Source organism: Xyrauchen texanus, chromosome 17 (genome assembly GCF_025860055.1).
Source record: "Xyrauchen texanus isolate HMW12.3.18 chromosome 17, RBS_HiC_50CHRs, whole genome shotgun sequence".
NCBI lineage: Eukaryota > Metazoa > Chordata > Actinopteri > Cypriniformes > Catostomidae > Xyrauchen > Xyrauchen texanus.
The window spans coordinates 25,632,238-25,650,251 of NC_068292.1; the positions used below are offsets into that span (position 1 = coordinate 25,632,238).

At 36.9% G+C, this 18,014-nt stretch overlaps 2 protein-coding genes across 5 annotated transcripts in view; both read right to left on the reverse strand.

Moving 5' to 3' along the window:
* LOC127658452 (rho guanine nucleotide exchange factor 1-like) overlaps positions 1–5,316 on the reverse strand; it is a 74,255-nt gene extending 68,939 nt beyond the window's left edge. For all 3 annotated transcript variants that reach the window (XM_052147766.1, XM_052147767.1, XM_052147764.1), the window contains exon 1: positions 5,219–5,316. The gene's annotated coding sequence lies outside the window, so the exon portion shown is untranslated. The remainder of the gene's footprint in view (positions 1–5,218) is intronic.
* A 2,644-nt stretch (positions 5,317–7,960) lies between these two features.
* erfl1 (Ets2 repressor factor like 1) overlaps positions 7,961–18,014 on the reverse strand; it is a 36,371-nt gene continuing 26,317 nt past the window's right edge. Inside the window, exons 2-6 of one of the 2 annotated variants that reach the window (XM_052147772.1) lie at positions 16,486–16,562; positions 15,602–15,836; positions 12,984–13,170; positions 11,170–11,299; positions 7,961–9,428 (exon numbers count right to left, since the gene is read on the reverse strand). In XM_052147772.1, the coding sequence (XP_052003732.1) occupies positions 8,602–9,428; positions 11,170–11,299; positions 12,984–13,170; positions 15,602–15,836; positions 16,486–16,549 (1,443 nt within the window). In that variant the 5' untranslated portion in view covers positions 16,550–16,562 and the 3' untranslated portion in view covers positions 7,961–8,601. Of the gene's footprint in view, positions 9,429–11,169; positions 11,300–12,983; positions 13,171–15,588; positions 15,837–16,485; positions 16,563–18,014 lie in introns of those variants that run through there. The other variant, XM_052147774.1, reaches the window with a different exon arrangement.

The following is an 18,014-nucleotide window of genomic DNA, read 5'->3' on the forward strand; positions in this document are numbered from 1 at the left end:
CAAATCGAAAGCTTGTGAATCAGAATTGAATCAGGAAATCTGTTTCAGTACCCAGCCCTTTTACTGTGTGAAACATTTTAATAGAACATAATAACTTCACATTTGCATCATGCTATATTTTCTACTGGCTAGTAATCTACAGTATTCTAAAGGAATAGTTCACCCAAAAAAGAAAATTCTCTCATCATTTATTCACCCTCACGTCATCCCAGATGTGTTTGACTTTCTTCTGCAGAACACAAATGAAATTTATTCGAAGAATATTTCAGCTCTGTAGGTTTCAACTAATGTTAACAAATGGAACCTTATTGTAAAGTGTTACCAAATATTCTTCTAAAAAGTTTAATTTGTGTTCAGCTTAAAGATGCACTACATTTTTTTCCCATTAAAAATGTTTTACTCCTAAAGAAATTAACTGTAATTTTGAAACATATGTATAAAAATCACATCACGTGAGATTAGGACTCTAGTCATATCAGTAACCTTATGAAAGCTCTCTTATTCTACATGGGGCAGGGGCGCCCTCATGGGGGCTGCCATTTTTTAAAATCACATGACCAGCAGAATACTACTCGCTTAATCTCAGTAACCATCATGTTATTGGATACTTTCACTCTTGGATTAAATTAATCATGGCTGATTGTGAAACGTGAATTTCTACAATGCCATCTATAACTGAAAACTATTGATTTTGAATGATGCTGCAGCCACACCACTAAGTCCAAGATGACACAAACAAAAAGTTTAAAAACCTTTAAGAAACTGCACCCTCCATTTTTCCTTCTGATAATTTTTGACCTATATCGAAAACCAATCAAAATGCATAAATTCTTGATTATTGTACAACGCCACTAGAGATCCCCATCAAATAAATTCTGTTTTGTTGTGGTTCCAAAGTGTATAATGAGTGGGGGCGTCTACATTCTGAATATTAATGAATTAACATAATTTTAAAAGAATTTAAAAAGTTTAAAAACTTGGCAAGCATTGGCAAAGGATATCTCACTTTATATGTATTTCAAACACTAGGCATTTTATATTATCTCAACTATATTACAAATTCTTTTTATTTTGCCTGTAGAAAATCAAATCAACAGTGTAGATTTTAGTGTTAGAATTAGTACATGCCTATATCATTAATTAATCTTTTTTTGCCTTTTCCAGGATTCACAGACATTGCACGTCCATTGGAATTAATCCATTCCTTTCATCCCTTTCGAATCTGCATTACAGATATTTACATTACGTATAGTATTCATATAGTAGTGTGATGCAATCAATGAATGTTTGAACCTTGTGTAATAGTTGTGTCCCTCAACTGTCCTACGTGACAAAAGCTTGATATATATATATATATATATATATATATATATAGTACTGTGCAAAAGTACTATAACAGATGGCATGGTCCATGGGGATCTGTTGCAGGGCTCCCCATTCTTTTATTCTATTTGAAAAATAAATATTTGGGATTCTAAAATGTATATTTACTACACACAAGTAGTGATCCTAACTGACCTAAGACAGGGAATGTTTTCTACGGAGTTTATATGTATTTGGCTAAGGTGTATGTAAACTTCTGACTTCAATTGTATGTATAAAAAACTATAAAATGTTCCCGTTAATACAATAGAAGGAACAATTGGTTTTAAATATTTTTTTCTTCACTTTAACAATTACGTACAAAAATACATTTTCTTTATTATTTTGTTTCTTTTGATGTCTTGACAAAGTCACAACATTTGGTTCCAGTACCAAAAACTATGCAATATTTATAACATATTCTATCACTGTCAGGTCAAAAATTACATTAAGACAATAGAAGGGTTATGAAGCAAACACATAGAACTCACTTTAGATAGAGAAAAAGGTGCACAGAGAGAAAATTAAATAGTCTGCATTCCTTCAAAAGAAAGACTAGTAGGCATGTGAGGATTAATAAATAACCATCTGACTGCGGTTATTTGATCTAACCACAATTATTTGAGACAACCACTATTATTGGGCACTCAAATTCCAATAAAATTTTAATGCCCAATTCATGGAATTTTAAGTGAATATAATGTAGTATACAGTATACAGCTTTGATCTGGTTACAAACTGGTCATTACAAGGTATTATTAAATAAATGTGGTGTATGAGGACATTATTGGTGTTTAGGGGAAGGGTTAGGCGATAGAATCTATAGTTGAAACTGTATAAAAATAATTATATCTATGAAGAGTCCTCATAAGGATAGCCGCACCAACGTGTGTGTGTGTGTGTGTGTGTGTGTGTGTGTGTGTGTGTGTGTGTGTGTGTGTATAAGAGGGAGAAGTGAGCGATGTCAGAACAGGAAGAGGAAGTGGTAAGGCACCCCCATTGCTTCAGTTATTATCCACCTCTATGACAAATCTGAAGGTAAAGCCTCTAGTACTTCACACAAACTAATTAATCTGTGACTCGCTGGATCACATATACTTATATATACTTTGTATATACTTTAAAGATCCAAATCTAGGATTTGTGTTTTACATATCTTAATGAGATTTACTGCACAGATGGAAGCATAATAAACATACGGATTCTAGAAGAGCATACTTGGCATTGAGATTCTTAATGCAAACAGGTTTGGACCGCACAGCTGATCCAACTGAATTACGTGACAGGCTAATCATTTCAGCTTTTCCACAGCACTACAGCAATTATGAATCTCTTTATGAATGGGCTTAACTTCCCAAAGCCATAAAGGACTGAAGCTCTGTTTTGTTGACATAAACCACTTTGCGTCTCTGTGACATTGTATCGTCTTCATTTTTTCCCACATTATGTTCTTCAGTATCGTAATACCACAAACTGCTCCAAGTATAACACTGCTTTTGTTTATGCAATACAGGTGTCAGTATTACAACATTCAAAATTGATTTTTTTGGAAATTTTGACAGTTGAGCATTTTAAGCAGTTTTGAAAATACTTTCAATTGACACCAGTTTCAGGCAATTTTCACTCTAATTGGAATGCTGAACCGATTTTTCTTTGGTCAAAATCGGTATATGTTGAACGAAATTGAAAACACTGCCTCCAGAGGCTAAAGTATTTCCAGGATCACCAGAAGTCAGTTGTAAAAATTATTGTTTTCAGCTGAACAGGGTGTAAAACAGTGAAGAGAAATGTTTATTTTATTTAATCTACCCCCAACCAAAACCCAAATCTAAACATAACCATTAGTAGAGGCAAAATGCAATGTTAGGGATAAAAATGCAACCTCCTTATCATGCTCTTGATTGTTTATACAAATCTGATTACTTCCTCGTTTGAATGGGGATTGAACTGAGGTCTCCCACGCAACTGACGAAACGCACTAACTGTCGCGCTACGAGGGAAAGTATTTGTTGTTGAGCCATTCCAAATATGTCCAATGAGAGGTAGGGCATGTCAGCGAGTCGGCATACTGTTGCCAATCCTAGGGTAACGGAACAGCGTGCCAACTTCCTGTGTAATCATGTTGGAGACCAAACAAGAGTGCACTAACAACTATGGCTCAATAATACAAAAGATGGTCTGAATTTCCAAATTGCTACACTATGAATTACACAACCAATCAGAATGTTTAGCTTTCACACAACAACAGTGGGAAGGGAAGAGAAGAGAGTACAGGCAGGTTAACGGATGACTGCAATTTCTATTCAGATGGATCCAATAAATATGAACAAGGCTAAATCCATGAAGGTTAAACTAATCTAATCCCAGTTCACTCTAGCTGTCAGATGGTTGTAGCGAAGAACTACATCAAGACTAACGATGCTTCTTAAGTGCTCCTCACCCAAAAATGTAATGGCCTACAGTGGTTTTCTACACAACAAATTACCTGGAAGCCAAACATAAAATGTAAACAATGGACTGCATCAATTTACCGTGACATGATTCGCTTATATAACGACTGCAAAGATACACCGCTGAGCCTGAAGTTAAAACTGTACTTCATGTGTGGACAAACACATACAGTTAAAGGTTAATAAAGGTCAGTTAAAAATAAAAATTATCATAAACTCTCATAATTTTCTCACCATTATGCAAACCCATTGTGTATGACTTCTGCTGAACACAAAGATTTGTATCTTTATTTTAATATCTCAGCTCTTTGACCAGAACTTTGAAGCTCAAAAAAGCACATAAACTCAGCATAAAAGTATGACTCCAATGGTTAAATCCTGTCTTCTGAAGCAATCCAATCGATTTTGGTTGAGAACAACAGACCGAATGCAACAATTTTTTAACTATAAATCAAATCATGATTTCAAGCTTGATCACAATTCCTGCTTGACGCATAAGCAGAGAGCTAGATGGCGCTATAGGAAGTGTAATCGAGCTTGAAATCATGATCATCAACGAAACTGCAGTTGTCTAGATTTATAGTGGAAAACGAGTTATATTTTGATCTGTTCTCACCCAAGATCAAATGGATCGCTTCAGAAGACATGGATTTGACCACAGGAGTTGTACTTTTATGCAGCATTTATGTGCTTTCTGGAGCTTCAAAGTTCGGGTCATTATTCACTCGCATTTTATGAACCTACAGAGCAGATATGTTCATTTGTGTTCTGTAGAAGAAAGTCACACACATCTGGGATGGCATGAGGGTGAGTAATTGATTAGAGAATTTTACTTTATTGGGTGAACTATCCTTTTAAGAGCAGACTTTGAGGTTACCTGTCAGGCTAAACAGAGCTACAGTATACATACAGCTTATTATTAATGTATAAAATAATTATCTATAGACTATAGCTAATGACGTGTCTGATGATCAAAGGCTTCCGGTGAAATAAAATAGGTACGAAAGCAATCGACGGTTGTGTTTACGTTGCTCGAGGACTGTATACAGCCCTTTTGACGGTTCGACACATTTATCTAAAATGGTTAAGCTGTCAGAAAGCTGCTCATTTGCTTATACAGAACATCTGAATAGAGCGCAGAAGGGAAATTCAGATTTGATCGATGAAAATAGGGGCGCGGGTCGACTGAAATAATGGGAATGCTGGCAAAGGTTAAAGTGAAGCCAAACACAACATTCCGCTCGCTGAGCGAAGACTTGCAGGATCGCTCGCGGATCATGCTAACCATGCACGCGAACGCTCCCTGCAATGACAAATCACATAATTGCGTTTAAAAAAATACTAAAAATCATAACAGACTTGCAGTGTCTTTTCTCGTTATCGAGACGGTTAAGCTTACAACTTACCTTCTAAAATGTGAGGTGAAGGGACAAGCGCCCATGAAGGCTTCCTGATCTAAAGTAATCGTTTCGTAGGTCGTCGTAAAAAAAAAAAAAAAAAAAAACATTACACGCGGAAGTGGAGACAGTTTCAAGCGCGCCGTGTTTGACTGCGGATACAAAAGCAGGACTGTATCATTCTTAACGAGTGACTGATGATTCAAGTAAAGGCAAAATACGGTACAGTTATCTCCGAATGCACTGGTCTGAAGTAGTCTAAGTGTGTTTTCAGTTTGAAACGTAACTTTTCGCCGTCCCCTGCCTTTTCCTGTATGACTTGCGACCACCAGAGGCCGAAATATGTTATTTAGGCTTTGCCCGTGTGTTTCCGCGCAGTGTTACACTAAATTTGTTCCCCTCCATGTTCAGTGTTTCTTGGTATTCGGGCTCGCGTGTTTAGGGGCAGTAAGGCTGTCGGCTGCCTATTGCAATACCATGCCCACGATTATAAATATGCCCATCGCCCGTGCCAAGTTAGTTTGTGCATGCCCCCAGTTTGGAGTGTATGGTAGACGTGTAACTTCTGTAAAACTCAGCAATCATAGCCTGCATTTTGTATGTTGTTCTCTGCTATACACAGTGCACGCTTTGCCGTAAGCGCAGGAAATAGGACAAGACTTCAGTTGTTGTTGTTTGTTTGTTTGGTCCTCTTATGCTTTTTTTTCTTCATTTTTCTAGTTCTGCAAATTAAGATGAAAATGTCAAAGCTTGACAGTCTGCGTACTCGATAATCTGAAGAAATCTTACACTGAAAGAAATTAAACAGAATGTGTCGATACCTGACCACTGTTCACCTTGTGAACGTTTTTTACACGCTCAAAAATATTGTAGCCTTTTTTTTTTTAAGATTTACGCAATTTGATTTAATAAAAAAAATACCATTAAATTGAACTGTAATTTTTTTTTTTTTTTTTTACCAAATTAAATTAATAAAACTTAAAATATTTAGTATTTTATTAATTTATTTAGTTAAAGATTACTCAATTACATTTTATTGTATTTTGTTAAGGAATTAAAATGCGTAGGTTACAACTGGGCTAAAGTGTCTACGGGGTAAAAGGCACATTTTATTTTATTTTCTCCCAAAACACTAAATAGCTACAAAAAAACAAACTACCACAGCACTTTCATAAACACCTGTTTGACTCTGTGCACTGCAAATTTTTCCTGATCCATGAGATCATAGCTTGCATTGTCTAAATGTTGATTTTGATGATAGTTTTTTATTACATTTATATAGCTAATGAGAATCACTGAAATTATCACATTAATTTGAAGACATTTATTTATATATTCTTTTTCCCCCAGTTTTGTTCAAGGTGATTAAATAAGAAGTCTTTCAATAATTGTTCAATGAGTGAAAGGATAGTATGATTATTTGCTGTTAAATTTAATTTGTTATGAAAAAATGTTCAATGTGGGCTCACATTGTCTGATCCAATCACAATGGATATTACTGTGTGTGCCTTTAGCCCCATTGTACCCTAAATCTTAAACGAACTTTTTTGACTGCACAGGCAGAAAAGATCAAAGTTTGTTAGCACTTCTTTAAGGAGGGATGTATTTTGACTAAAATGATATATAGAACTCCAGAGGAAAATTAATACGCTTACAATCAAATCTCCAGAATAATTTTTATTGCTCTTGAAGATATTATTCTTTGCTCATTGTTTGTTCTACTCATCCTTTCTGTTTTAAATTTCACAATAAAACAAAAAGGTTTACTGCATGATAAAAGTTTTTTTTTTTTTTTTCAATTTGTACACACAAATACACAAATTCTATGTACAGCTGCAAATTCATTTAGTACAGGCAAGTCAAGGGCCAACTGTCATGTAAATTCATTTTTAAAGTTCTTATCTAAGATTGAGATAAATATGCAAGGGTAATGTTGGCACTGCTTAGTAAAATCTCTTTTGCTCTTTGCTGGACCAGCCCAATTCCCAACCTGTTTGAATTGTTTTAAAGGGGAAATCTATTCATTCACATGTGTCATTCTGCTCCTATTTTCTTTATATAATATGTAACTAAAACTGATATTCATTCTTTAATATCAAACTTAATAAACATTAGTATGCACATTGGTTGAAAAAAATAACAGATTTCTTGCTGCACCCAATATATTTCACACTTAATTATTTGCAGTACAGCTCACTAGGTGAATTAATTATTGAAAAATTAGGCTAGCGGCATAACTCAGTCCAGAAGGGCCTTCATGAAGTATCTGAGAAAATTACCACAGGGCACAATTAGAGGGAGCAGAAAAAAATTTGCACACTTCCCTGTTGAAACTCCATCTTTAAGAGCAATCTGAGAAACAAGTGCTCTTTCTGTGTCAACTTTGGGTCTTCACACACATATACTTTTCATTTCACTGTCTTATATAAGATCTTCAATTAGGTACTGAGAAAAATGACACCAATACAACTATCCCATATAGTAATAGTAATTCAACATAATGTACACAATAATAAAATATATACAATTAAATAGAGACAAACTTTAAATATTCACTGACATGAGCAGTATTGAAACTGTCTCTCATTCAGTCTCATCATTTCTGAAAGGTTTTTTAAAAAGACTTTTAACATGGTCTGGACATGAACATTGAATAAATAAATGAATGAATGAATAAATAAATAAATAAATAAATAAATAAATAAATAATCTCTTCAGAAACTTCGGAGGGCTATAAAATATATATAACCACAAGATGGCAATGTTTGATAATATTTTTTCTGAATCCCTTGGAATCAGCGCAATGTAACACAAAAAAGTGCTTTTATTGCAGCACATCTGAATCACCTTAACATTTTTGTCAGTGTTGCCATTATTGCATTTTGCATTGTTACACTGTTCAGCTGAGCTCATAGCATAAATAACTTATGGAAAGTTTTGTGAGGTACATCAAGCAGAACAAACTTACTGCCTACCTCAGCAGGACTGGAATGCAGTGCAATTCAAAAAGTGGGAGCTAAAAGATATGCATATTCCTTTACTGTGCCATCTGGGCAGTAAAATAGCTCACTACTTTAATCTTAATAGAGCTGAGACCATGAAAATTCTTTAGATGTTTAGAATAAAAAATGATTATATTCTGAACAGGCTGCTTTTTGTGCTGTATTTTCACTCTGAACAAAACTAAGTTTGCATTGAGAGTCTCAACATAGATAATTTGACTCACTGATATTGGAGTTGCACAAGCAAGGAGTGGCTTTGGAGGAGTCAACACAAGGAGGAAAAAAAATGTATCAGAATATCCAGCATTATTTCACAAATGCAGGTATACAGAGACAGAAAAAGAGAAAGAGAGAATCTGCAAGACATCAAAAATCACACAACGGAACATATTAACTGTGTGCAAGTTTAAGTGTCTCTGTTTCCCTGTGCCGGTCAACCATACTGAGCAAGGGAGAGAGGGATGGAGGTAGGGATGGAGGTGGAGGAGTCAGAGGCACCAGGCTTTTGAGGGGATGTGGAGACACAGCTGGAGGAGGAGAGGAGAGAGGGGGCAAGACTCCCCTGAGGCCCCTAGATTTGACCTCTAGTAGGTGCGAGCGACCACCCAGCCTTGACTCCTTCCTCAGAGAGAAGTCCGGCTCGTTCTCGTTGTCGGAGCTACAGTCGCTCAGGTCTGTGATCTCCAGTTCAGAGTCAGACTCTGGATCCTGCTTTACACCCTTTCTTCGCTCTGAAGGGCTCTGGCGGCCTCCACCACTTCCCATTCCAACACCCCCCAAGCCCAGGCCTAGGCCTAATCCCAGGCCAAGACCTCCACCGGTGTTGGTCTCCCCTCTTTCCCGGTCGCCTACACCTGTAAGCCCATTCCCCAGCTCAGTTCGCAACACTGGCAGACTCCCAGGGTATGGAGGGATGCAGAGTCTGGGAGGCTGTCCACCTGCTGAGCCGTTGGTTCCTCCTGCTTGAGCTCGTTCTGCCCCGGTGGTGTTTCCAGGGGGTAAGAGCGAGGAGAAGGGGTGTGGTAGCTGAGATAAGCTAGACTGTAGTGGGTTGGAGTAGAAGTGTGAGGAGTAGAGGGAGCCCGGGGGCAATTTGGGACAGTTATTCAGAGAAAAAGCCCCTGGGAGGTAGGGGTTGAAGCCCCAGGGGTAGTCGAAAGAGGGGTTCCGTGCGTAAGGACCCAACAGGGATGGAGGTTTAGAGTAACAAGGAGCCCCTGTGGGAGAAATTGACAAACATGGAACGGAAACCAGTGTTAATGTTTAAGATCAGATGTTAAGGTTCATCTGGAACTTGAAGGACATTATAAGTCATACCTTCCAAAAGAATGAGCGCACATCATAAAAATGACACATAGCTTGTTTTTTGTTTACAGAGAAATTAAATCTAAATCATTATGGTAACACTTTAAAATAAGGTTTTATTTGTTAACATTAAATAATGCCTTAGGTATCATGAATTAACAATGAACAATGCTTTTTACAGCATTTATTTATCTTGGTCAATTTTAAAAAGGAATGTTCCAGGCATACTGTCAAATGATCCCTCTTTTTTTTTTTTTAAGGAGCAAAAATTGTGGTTACAGTAATGCACTTTAGTGAATGGGACGAATACAGAAACAATAAAATACACACTGTTTCAAAAGTATAGCCAAAAGGTGTAACCAATATACATATTAACATGATTTTAGTGCTTTAAAAATGCTTACTAACCATATCTGTGTAAATGTATATCAAATATATCAAATATTGCAAATGTGTTGTCATGTGTAATGCCAATAAACCAGTAAACTCAATTCCATAAACGCCATAACGCTTTTAAATCCCTGATTTTTGATGTTTTTAAATAAATGTGAGACAATACAAATTTTTTTTGTGGAAATCAACATTATGCCAAAAAGAGGGATCAGTTGACACAATTTTTTGTGATAATTTATCAAAATATCATTGTTCATTGTTTGTTCACGTTAGTTCATATTAAATGAACAAATGTTAACGGATACAAATTTTTTGTGAAAATACACTTAAATCTTTAATAATTAACAGAAATCAAGATTTATAAATGCTGTAAAAATGTTTCCTTGATTATAATATTTTCAAGTGTAAAAATAAGAGGCGAGATCACTGAATTAGCACTCCTAAGACTGTGCATTGCTTTTTATTTGTTTTTGCTTGCAGTATTAACAATTCCATTCTCCTATTGCTCCTTTCTTCAAATGTTTCCTTTTACCTATCATCCTTCCCCTCCCATTTATATTTGCACTTTTTTCCAACTCTCACATTCTTGCTCTATTTTTCTTGCACTCTCCATCTCTCTTTATCTTCTCACCCTCTCTCTGTGTTATTTGCTATGCAGGGCTAATTTGACAGTGCTAGAGTGTGTGTGTAAGTAGGGCCAAGAGTAGCTGGCAGACACATGAATATTGAATCAGTCAGGCAGGCCTCACTTGCTTATGAAAACACAGTAATGGGCGCCCACAGGCCACAAACTGAAGCCTGCACCCTCAATTAGGGCCTTCCTGCTTGGGAAGGGATTAGGACAGGGGGTACACATGGGAGGCAGAAGGGGGTAAGGAGAGGAGGAGGGTGGATCAGGTCCTCAGGACAAACATAGTTGGGGGGGGTCTCTTTCACAGACAGATTCTCAAATACGTACACATTCACACTTGCCTTCATGCATTCTGGTACACTGATATTTCAACATAAATTCAGAGCAACCAAAAAGACAAAGGAGACACACACACACACACACACACACACACACATACAAGCCACTTTGTAAACACTCACAGAGAAGGTGCTAGAGTGCATAAATGCAAATGCACCCTTAAAGACAAAGAACTAATAAACACTATCACCACTACCATAACTGTTTTTTGGGAAAACTATTTCTTTTCACCATTTCATTTGTTATATTTGTCCTCCTATCTCATATACAGTAGATGTTAAATATCTCACCTGAGCCGAGAAAAGGGAAAGTGTCCAGTCTCAGTTTGTCCCCATCAGGCCCTGGGGCACCAGTGCCACGCTCAAACAGGGAAGGCCCTCGACCCAATTCAGGTAAACGAGGGAATAAAGACTGAAGGGCCTGGTAAAGATGACAAGTTAGAGAAAAGATGGGGTGTGGAAAAGAAAGAGAGGATTTATTTTAACAAATGAATAACAAAGTGCATATACATGTGTTTAAAATGACAGACTAGCTTATTAAAAGTCATTATATTAATAGTACTTATAAAATAGATCTGCTTCCCATATAGCTACTGAAATTAACATAATGATGATGGTTAATTGCAATTTTATTTCATGTCAAAGATTTTAATGAGTTTAAGTCATTTAATATGATAATAAGTGATCTAGAATCACTTATTAGAATTAACTGCAGATGAATCAAAACTATCATGATGTCTCAAACTATTCTCTTAGTAATCTTTCCAAAAAAAAAAAAATGGTCTTGTCTTAAAAGGATAGTTCACTCAAAAATGAAACTTCTGTCATCATTTACTCACCCTCATGTTGTTCCAAACCCATAGGTCTTTCTTTATTCCATGGAACACAGAAGGGGAATGTTAAGGTTGTGACAGAGGATGTCATTTTGCCTAACCTCTCCTTTTGTGTTCCATGGAAAAATGTATTTATACTGGGTTTAGAATAACATGAGGGTGAGTAAATGATGACAGAATTTTTGGGTGAACTTTCCCTTTAAGCGAGGTCTAGAGACATCATAATAGTTTTGATTCACTTGCAGTTCATTCTTGGTCTAGCATTTTCATGAACTAGCATTCACATCTCCTTAAATACTTTGTAAAATGACAGTCTGAGTAGACCACAAAAAGTCACTGGGGTTAGCCTCCCAAAATGTGGAATGACTTTTGGGAGCAGATTAGAAAATTGTGGTAGGGTGGTAAAGTAAAAAAAAAAAAAAGGAAACCTGGAAGTCATCACAAGAACCTTGGCAGACAAGCGACAAAGAATTGCTCTTTTTCTTTTTATTAGCAACATGAAGGTGATCAATAATTTCTGTCACTCTTCTCTTCGGGCGGGACTGTACTTCCAAGCTACGTAATCTCAATTGCTTAACAAAACCGCATTAATTTTGTTACACTGATCTGACATACCCACCTTCTCTTTCATTTCAAACATGTCTTTCATTTTCAATCGATGCCAGTGATGAGTACGCAATCCAAGGCAGAGATGAAAAAAGGGATAATGTCTTCTTTTGTTTTAAGGCCCCTTTACGCCATCTTTGACATTCTCTCTACTTCACCTCTAGCTCTCTCCTTCCCTTCTCTTTATTTATACCTTTCTCTTTCAGTCTCTAGTCAAAATGTACAGCAGATAACTTTATACAAATTTATACTTGGCCCTGGTATTTAGATGATAACTAAAATTTTAAGAATGACTAAAGGCAAATAATGGTGGAGAACTAGACCAATTACAGACCGTGATAAAATAAATACATTTCATTCTCAGCCTATGTATAAAGATACCTTCATACTGATTGACTCAGTACAATCAATAGCTTGATCCCACACATCAAAGGAAATACAGACAGCCTTATACAGTATGGATAAAAATACCATCAATCATTAAACACTGGCAATAGAGCTGTTATTTTCAAAGAGCACATCAGCCCCTTAGGTTTATGTCTGCCTTGATTTGTCTATTCTAGCAGGCAGCTAATTCCCAATAATATATTGCGATCAGTTCAGGACAGGTAAAGTCATTGTGTGTTCTGTTTATACTATGCTTTTATAAAATGCATTCCCTCATACCTCGGGTGTGACAGGGCTGCAGTCCGGTGTGGCTGCCCCTCCATTGAAGTGGTTCTGGGCAAGCAAGAATGGTGAGCTGGCCATATCCAACAGTGGGTAATTCACCAGAACAACCTTACTGAAGTTGAACTTGTATGTGAAGCGCTTGCCTTTAGTTTTGTGCAAAATGCGTTTGTTGTAGTAGTACCTGCAGCATGTAAAAATGACAGAGGAAAGTAGAGATAAAAGTAAGAAAAATAAGGAAGACGGACAGAAAACAGGAGGGGGGAGAGAGAAGAAAACAGAGGATCAAAATAAGATAAATTGCAAATGTTTGTCTCATACTTTCACAAGAAGTAAGTTCTAAGAATTTGATCTATTCTACACTAAAAATAAGTGGTGACCTGCCACTGTTACCTGAACAATCTATTTCTATTTTATCTAACCTTTAAAAATTAACTTAAATGTTCAGAAGGATTTAGTCAGTTTAAATAAAGATTTTCACTTGGGGAAAAAAAGGATATTTTTTGGTTCACTGAGAATAATTTTTTTTCCAGTGTAAAATGAAAAAATGCTAACATAGAAATGTGCTTCTAAATTAACTGGTTTTATTCAAGTTAAAAATATTATTTAACATTACTGAATCATCCTGAATACATTAGGTTACACAAGCAAAATGTATTTTAAGAGTTTGATCAGGTAGAAATAGCTTCTTAAAGGGATAGTTCACCCAAAAATGAAAATTCTCTCATGATTGACTCACCCTCATAGCATCCCAGATGTGTATGACTTTCTTACTTCTGCAGAACAGACATTAAGATTTTTAGAAGTATATTTCAGCTCTGTAGGTCTTTGCAATGCAAGTGAATGGGTACCAACATTTTGAAGCTCCAAAATCCACATAAAGGCACAATATAATTAATCCATATGACTCCAGTGGTTAATCCATGTGTTCAGACATGATATGATAGGTGTGGGTGAGAAACAGAGCATTTTTATCATAAATTCCCCTTTCTGCCCAGTAGGGGGCAATATGCATGAAGAATGTGAATCACCAAAAACAGGAGAAGAAGAATGGAAAAGTAAATTGGAGATTGATTGAGCAGGGAGGACACGTTCACGTTTTTTTATTAAAACAATACTTAAATATTGATCTATTTCTCACTCAAATCTATCATATTGCTCCTGACAAGGAGTCTTCTGGAGTACTTTTATGTTGCCCCTATGTGGATTTTGAAGCTTCAGAATTTTGGCACCCATTCACTTTCATTGCATAGACCTACAGAGTTGAGACATTCTTCTACAAATCTTCATTTGTGTTCAGCAGATGAAAGAAAGTCACACATCTTGGATGGCATGAGGGTGAGTAAATGATGAGAGAATTTTCATTTTTGGGTGAACTATCCCTTTAAGGTAACAATTGAAGTTTACCACTTTTTTCTCTCAATAAGAAAACACAATCACATCTGAGCACAGGAATGTTAGCAACCTTTTAAAATCTTCCTTGGATTAATAGCTTGAAGGCATGAATTATAGGGGGGAAAATGCCTTCAACTACACTGAAACATTTTCCAGGGTCATGGCCCTCATTCAAGAATGGCAGCCGTATCAGCTTCCTCTTCTGCTCAGTGATGACAAACCTGACCGTCTTGATTTCCCTCAACATCACACGACTTGTGAGTGTGAGCCCAGTTGGAAATAAGAGATAGATAATCTATTCAGTCTCTTTTGAGTCTTTTCCCCTAACCATCACACGTTTTTACTCATCATGAGAGAGCTTTGAGGATGCCCACCTGTGCATGAGAGCGAGGCTCTTTAATCTCAGCACACTTTATGCTTGACTTCATTTTACCCAGTCAAGCAGCCTACATGAGTACCCGTGATGCAATCTGCCAGCACAATAATTTGTACTCTTTTACTTTGTGTGGCAATTGTGCCCCTTAATTGAGCAATTAAGCAAGGCTAATCAACGAGGCTAATTATGGTCTGCGCCTATTCATAACAATTAGTGGCCAGCGACAACATCTATTAAAGAGAGGGCAGGGGAGGGGAGAAGGGGAACAGAGCGATAAAAGAGGAGGGATGAGAAATGGATACGCTTATAATTATTTGCATGAATAAGAGAGGAAGAAGTAGGGAGACTTGGCATGTCATACTTCAACCAGTGCCGAAGTTCAAGCCTTGATGCTGTACATTTGAAGGAGATTAGTCTAGAGAGGTAAGAATCTATTTTAGACTTAATTTTAAAATCCCTATTGACAAGTATTTTTTATATGAGCCTCTTGCCAGAGAACATCAAGAACCTATTTAGATGAACAGAGATTCAACAAATTGGACAGTATTGATGTTCTTCGGAGAGATGGCAGCTTTTCAAATATCCACATACAATCTAACATGAAGGGGCCAAGGCATTTGCAAGGTATTCTGTGAGGGAAAAAATAAATTATGTTTTCCCCCTTAGATGCGGGACAAGATAAGCACACACACACAAACACAGATAAACACACTGTGTACTCAATAAACCACATTATCTAAAATGTACATATGGTATGACTTCAGAGAACAAGAAAAGCCAACAATTAAGCATTAAATCAACCCTGTGTGCATTTGAATATTAAGTACCCACATGCTTTGCATACCTCAGTGCTCGGCTGAGCTTGTCGTAGTTCATGTGAGGTTTGCACTTCCGAATACCCCACAGCCTTGCCACCTCGTCTGGGTCTTTGATCACAAATTCACCATAGTCTCCCTGCCAGGCAATCACCCCATGGTATTCCTCCTTCTGCAACAGCTCCAGGATGAAGTGCCACAGCTGGATCTGCCTGGAGCCTGGGCTTGACTCTGGTTTATAGGCCCAGTCTGGGAAGGCGATGCCTGAGGAAAAGGAGGCAAGTAAATGAAAGGATTTGGATAAGGCCTGTTGGTTTTGTTACTTGCTGAGAGCATACTTGTCTAAAATACTGATGAAGCGGAGGGTAGTGGGACTGTTTAATAGGATATTTTCCGCAAAGTCAACAGTTAGTCTGTGTTACTGATATAAAAATGTTCAGCTCTAGAAAAAACTTGAAATGAAATGTGCTATAAGGTGTAAATGCACCTGAAAAATTATTGCCTAAACTATACCAAACAGCTTCATGAAAATAATAATATTATCATAAATTGATTATATATCTCATTACATATGAAATATTTGTATCAGAGTTGTATGCATGTTTTAAAGAGCTATGTACACAAAACTACACTGAAAAAAATATTTAAAAATGGGCTTCATCTGTAAACATAAATTAACAGAAAGAAATGTTTTTAACAAGTCTGAATCAACCTAAATACCTTAGGTTACACCAACAAAATTAATTACAAGGGTTAGATCATGTAGAAAAAGATCCTCAAGGTAACAATTGCAGGTTTCTAGCTTTTAAAATGTATGCAGTCATATAAAACCATGATGCTGAAAAAATAGCTGTTTAAGTTAGATGAAAAATCCCCTATTGTATCACATATCTCAGATTTTTCAAAGTCTCACCTGGTGTCCAGAGGGTTGGGACAGGTGGCGTGAGCAGCAGGTCACTAACACAGTTACAGTCCATACCTCCACTACACCTGCATTCACACAAAACACACAAAATAGTAGCAAGGATGTCAGACTACGGAACATGACAACAGTAAGGGTAAAGGCTAGAGCATAATACTTTGGCTCAACAAATTTGTGTCATGTGCTTGTAGACTTGTGCTCGTTTCACCCGCAACAAACCAGTGTCTTAGAACATGCTGTTCTAAACCAAAGAGGGCATGTCATTCTAGTGGCCTCTGAAATCAATCAATGGCTTTTTATTTGAAGGGTTTCTTTAAATATAGTTGCTGAAGGCAATGCAGTAGATCACTGAGTATTTTTTCACAAAGAGCAACGATAAAAAGCTCCGTCTCGAGCTGAACATCCATGACAGCAGAATGTGTGTGCGGCCTTCAAGCAATTACTCCATATACTATAGCATTTCAAAGGAATTTGTTTGTAAATTAAAAAAAGGCAAAAATGTTAAAACAAAATTAAAAGATGTTCAAAATAGAGAAAAACTAGGTTTATTATTATTATTAACAGCTAGAGTAAGTAGAAATTGCTCCTTTAGAACAATTAAAACAATGGCAGGTTACCACTTTTTACAGTGTACATAAGCAAAGAAATGTCAATACATTTCAAGGTCCATAAAGTTAAGAACCGTAATTGAATTTCATTTTCAAATTCTCCTGCATCGAAGGGAAATAAATATGGAGTCTTATTTGTTCCAGATGTTATGTTCACACAAATAACTTCAAAGCAGAATATCAAACATCACTGAAGATCGCATCTGCTATTAGAAAAACTGTGAGCCGCAGTAAAGATCCATCTATTCATGCAGCAATTCACTATACATGGCTAGAGAAATTAAATCTCTGTTCAGCCATAACAATTTCATAAAGGCTGTTTTACAAAGCTCGGGTGGAAAAAAAATCAGCCGGTACAAGGGTATATTTAATGCTGGCCTCTCCTTCTCTCCCTCTCCTCTCTCACTCTATTTAATTATGCTCTGTGAATTTTGGATCTACCCTCCAGCATTGAAATGGAACGTGAATTATTGAGGTGTGTTTGTATAAATTATTATTGCTAACTCCAGGCACTTCTCTCTCTCTCCCTCTCTCTCTCTCACACACACATACACACATCCCCTTTGTTGCTTTCTCTTTGGACTGTCCACTTGCATCCCCCTCTCCCACCATCTACTTCTCATCTCACTCTTTTTTCTTAGCATTCATGTTGCGTTGTTTCTTAAGAATAGCATCATGTCTACTTAATGATGATAGATTCATGAACTGATCTTTTTTTTTATCCCCTTTTCTCCCAATTTGGAATAACCAATTCCCACGACTTAGTAGGTCCTCGTGGTGGCGTGGTTACTCCCCTCAATCCGGGAGGTGGAGGACAAGTCTCAGTTGCCTCCGCTTCTGAGACTCTCAATCAACGCATCTTTTCACGTGGCTCATCGTGCATGACACTGCGGAGACTCTGCATGTGGAGGC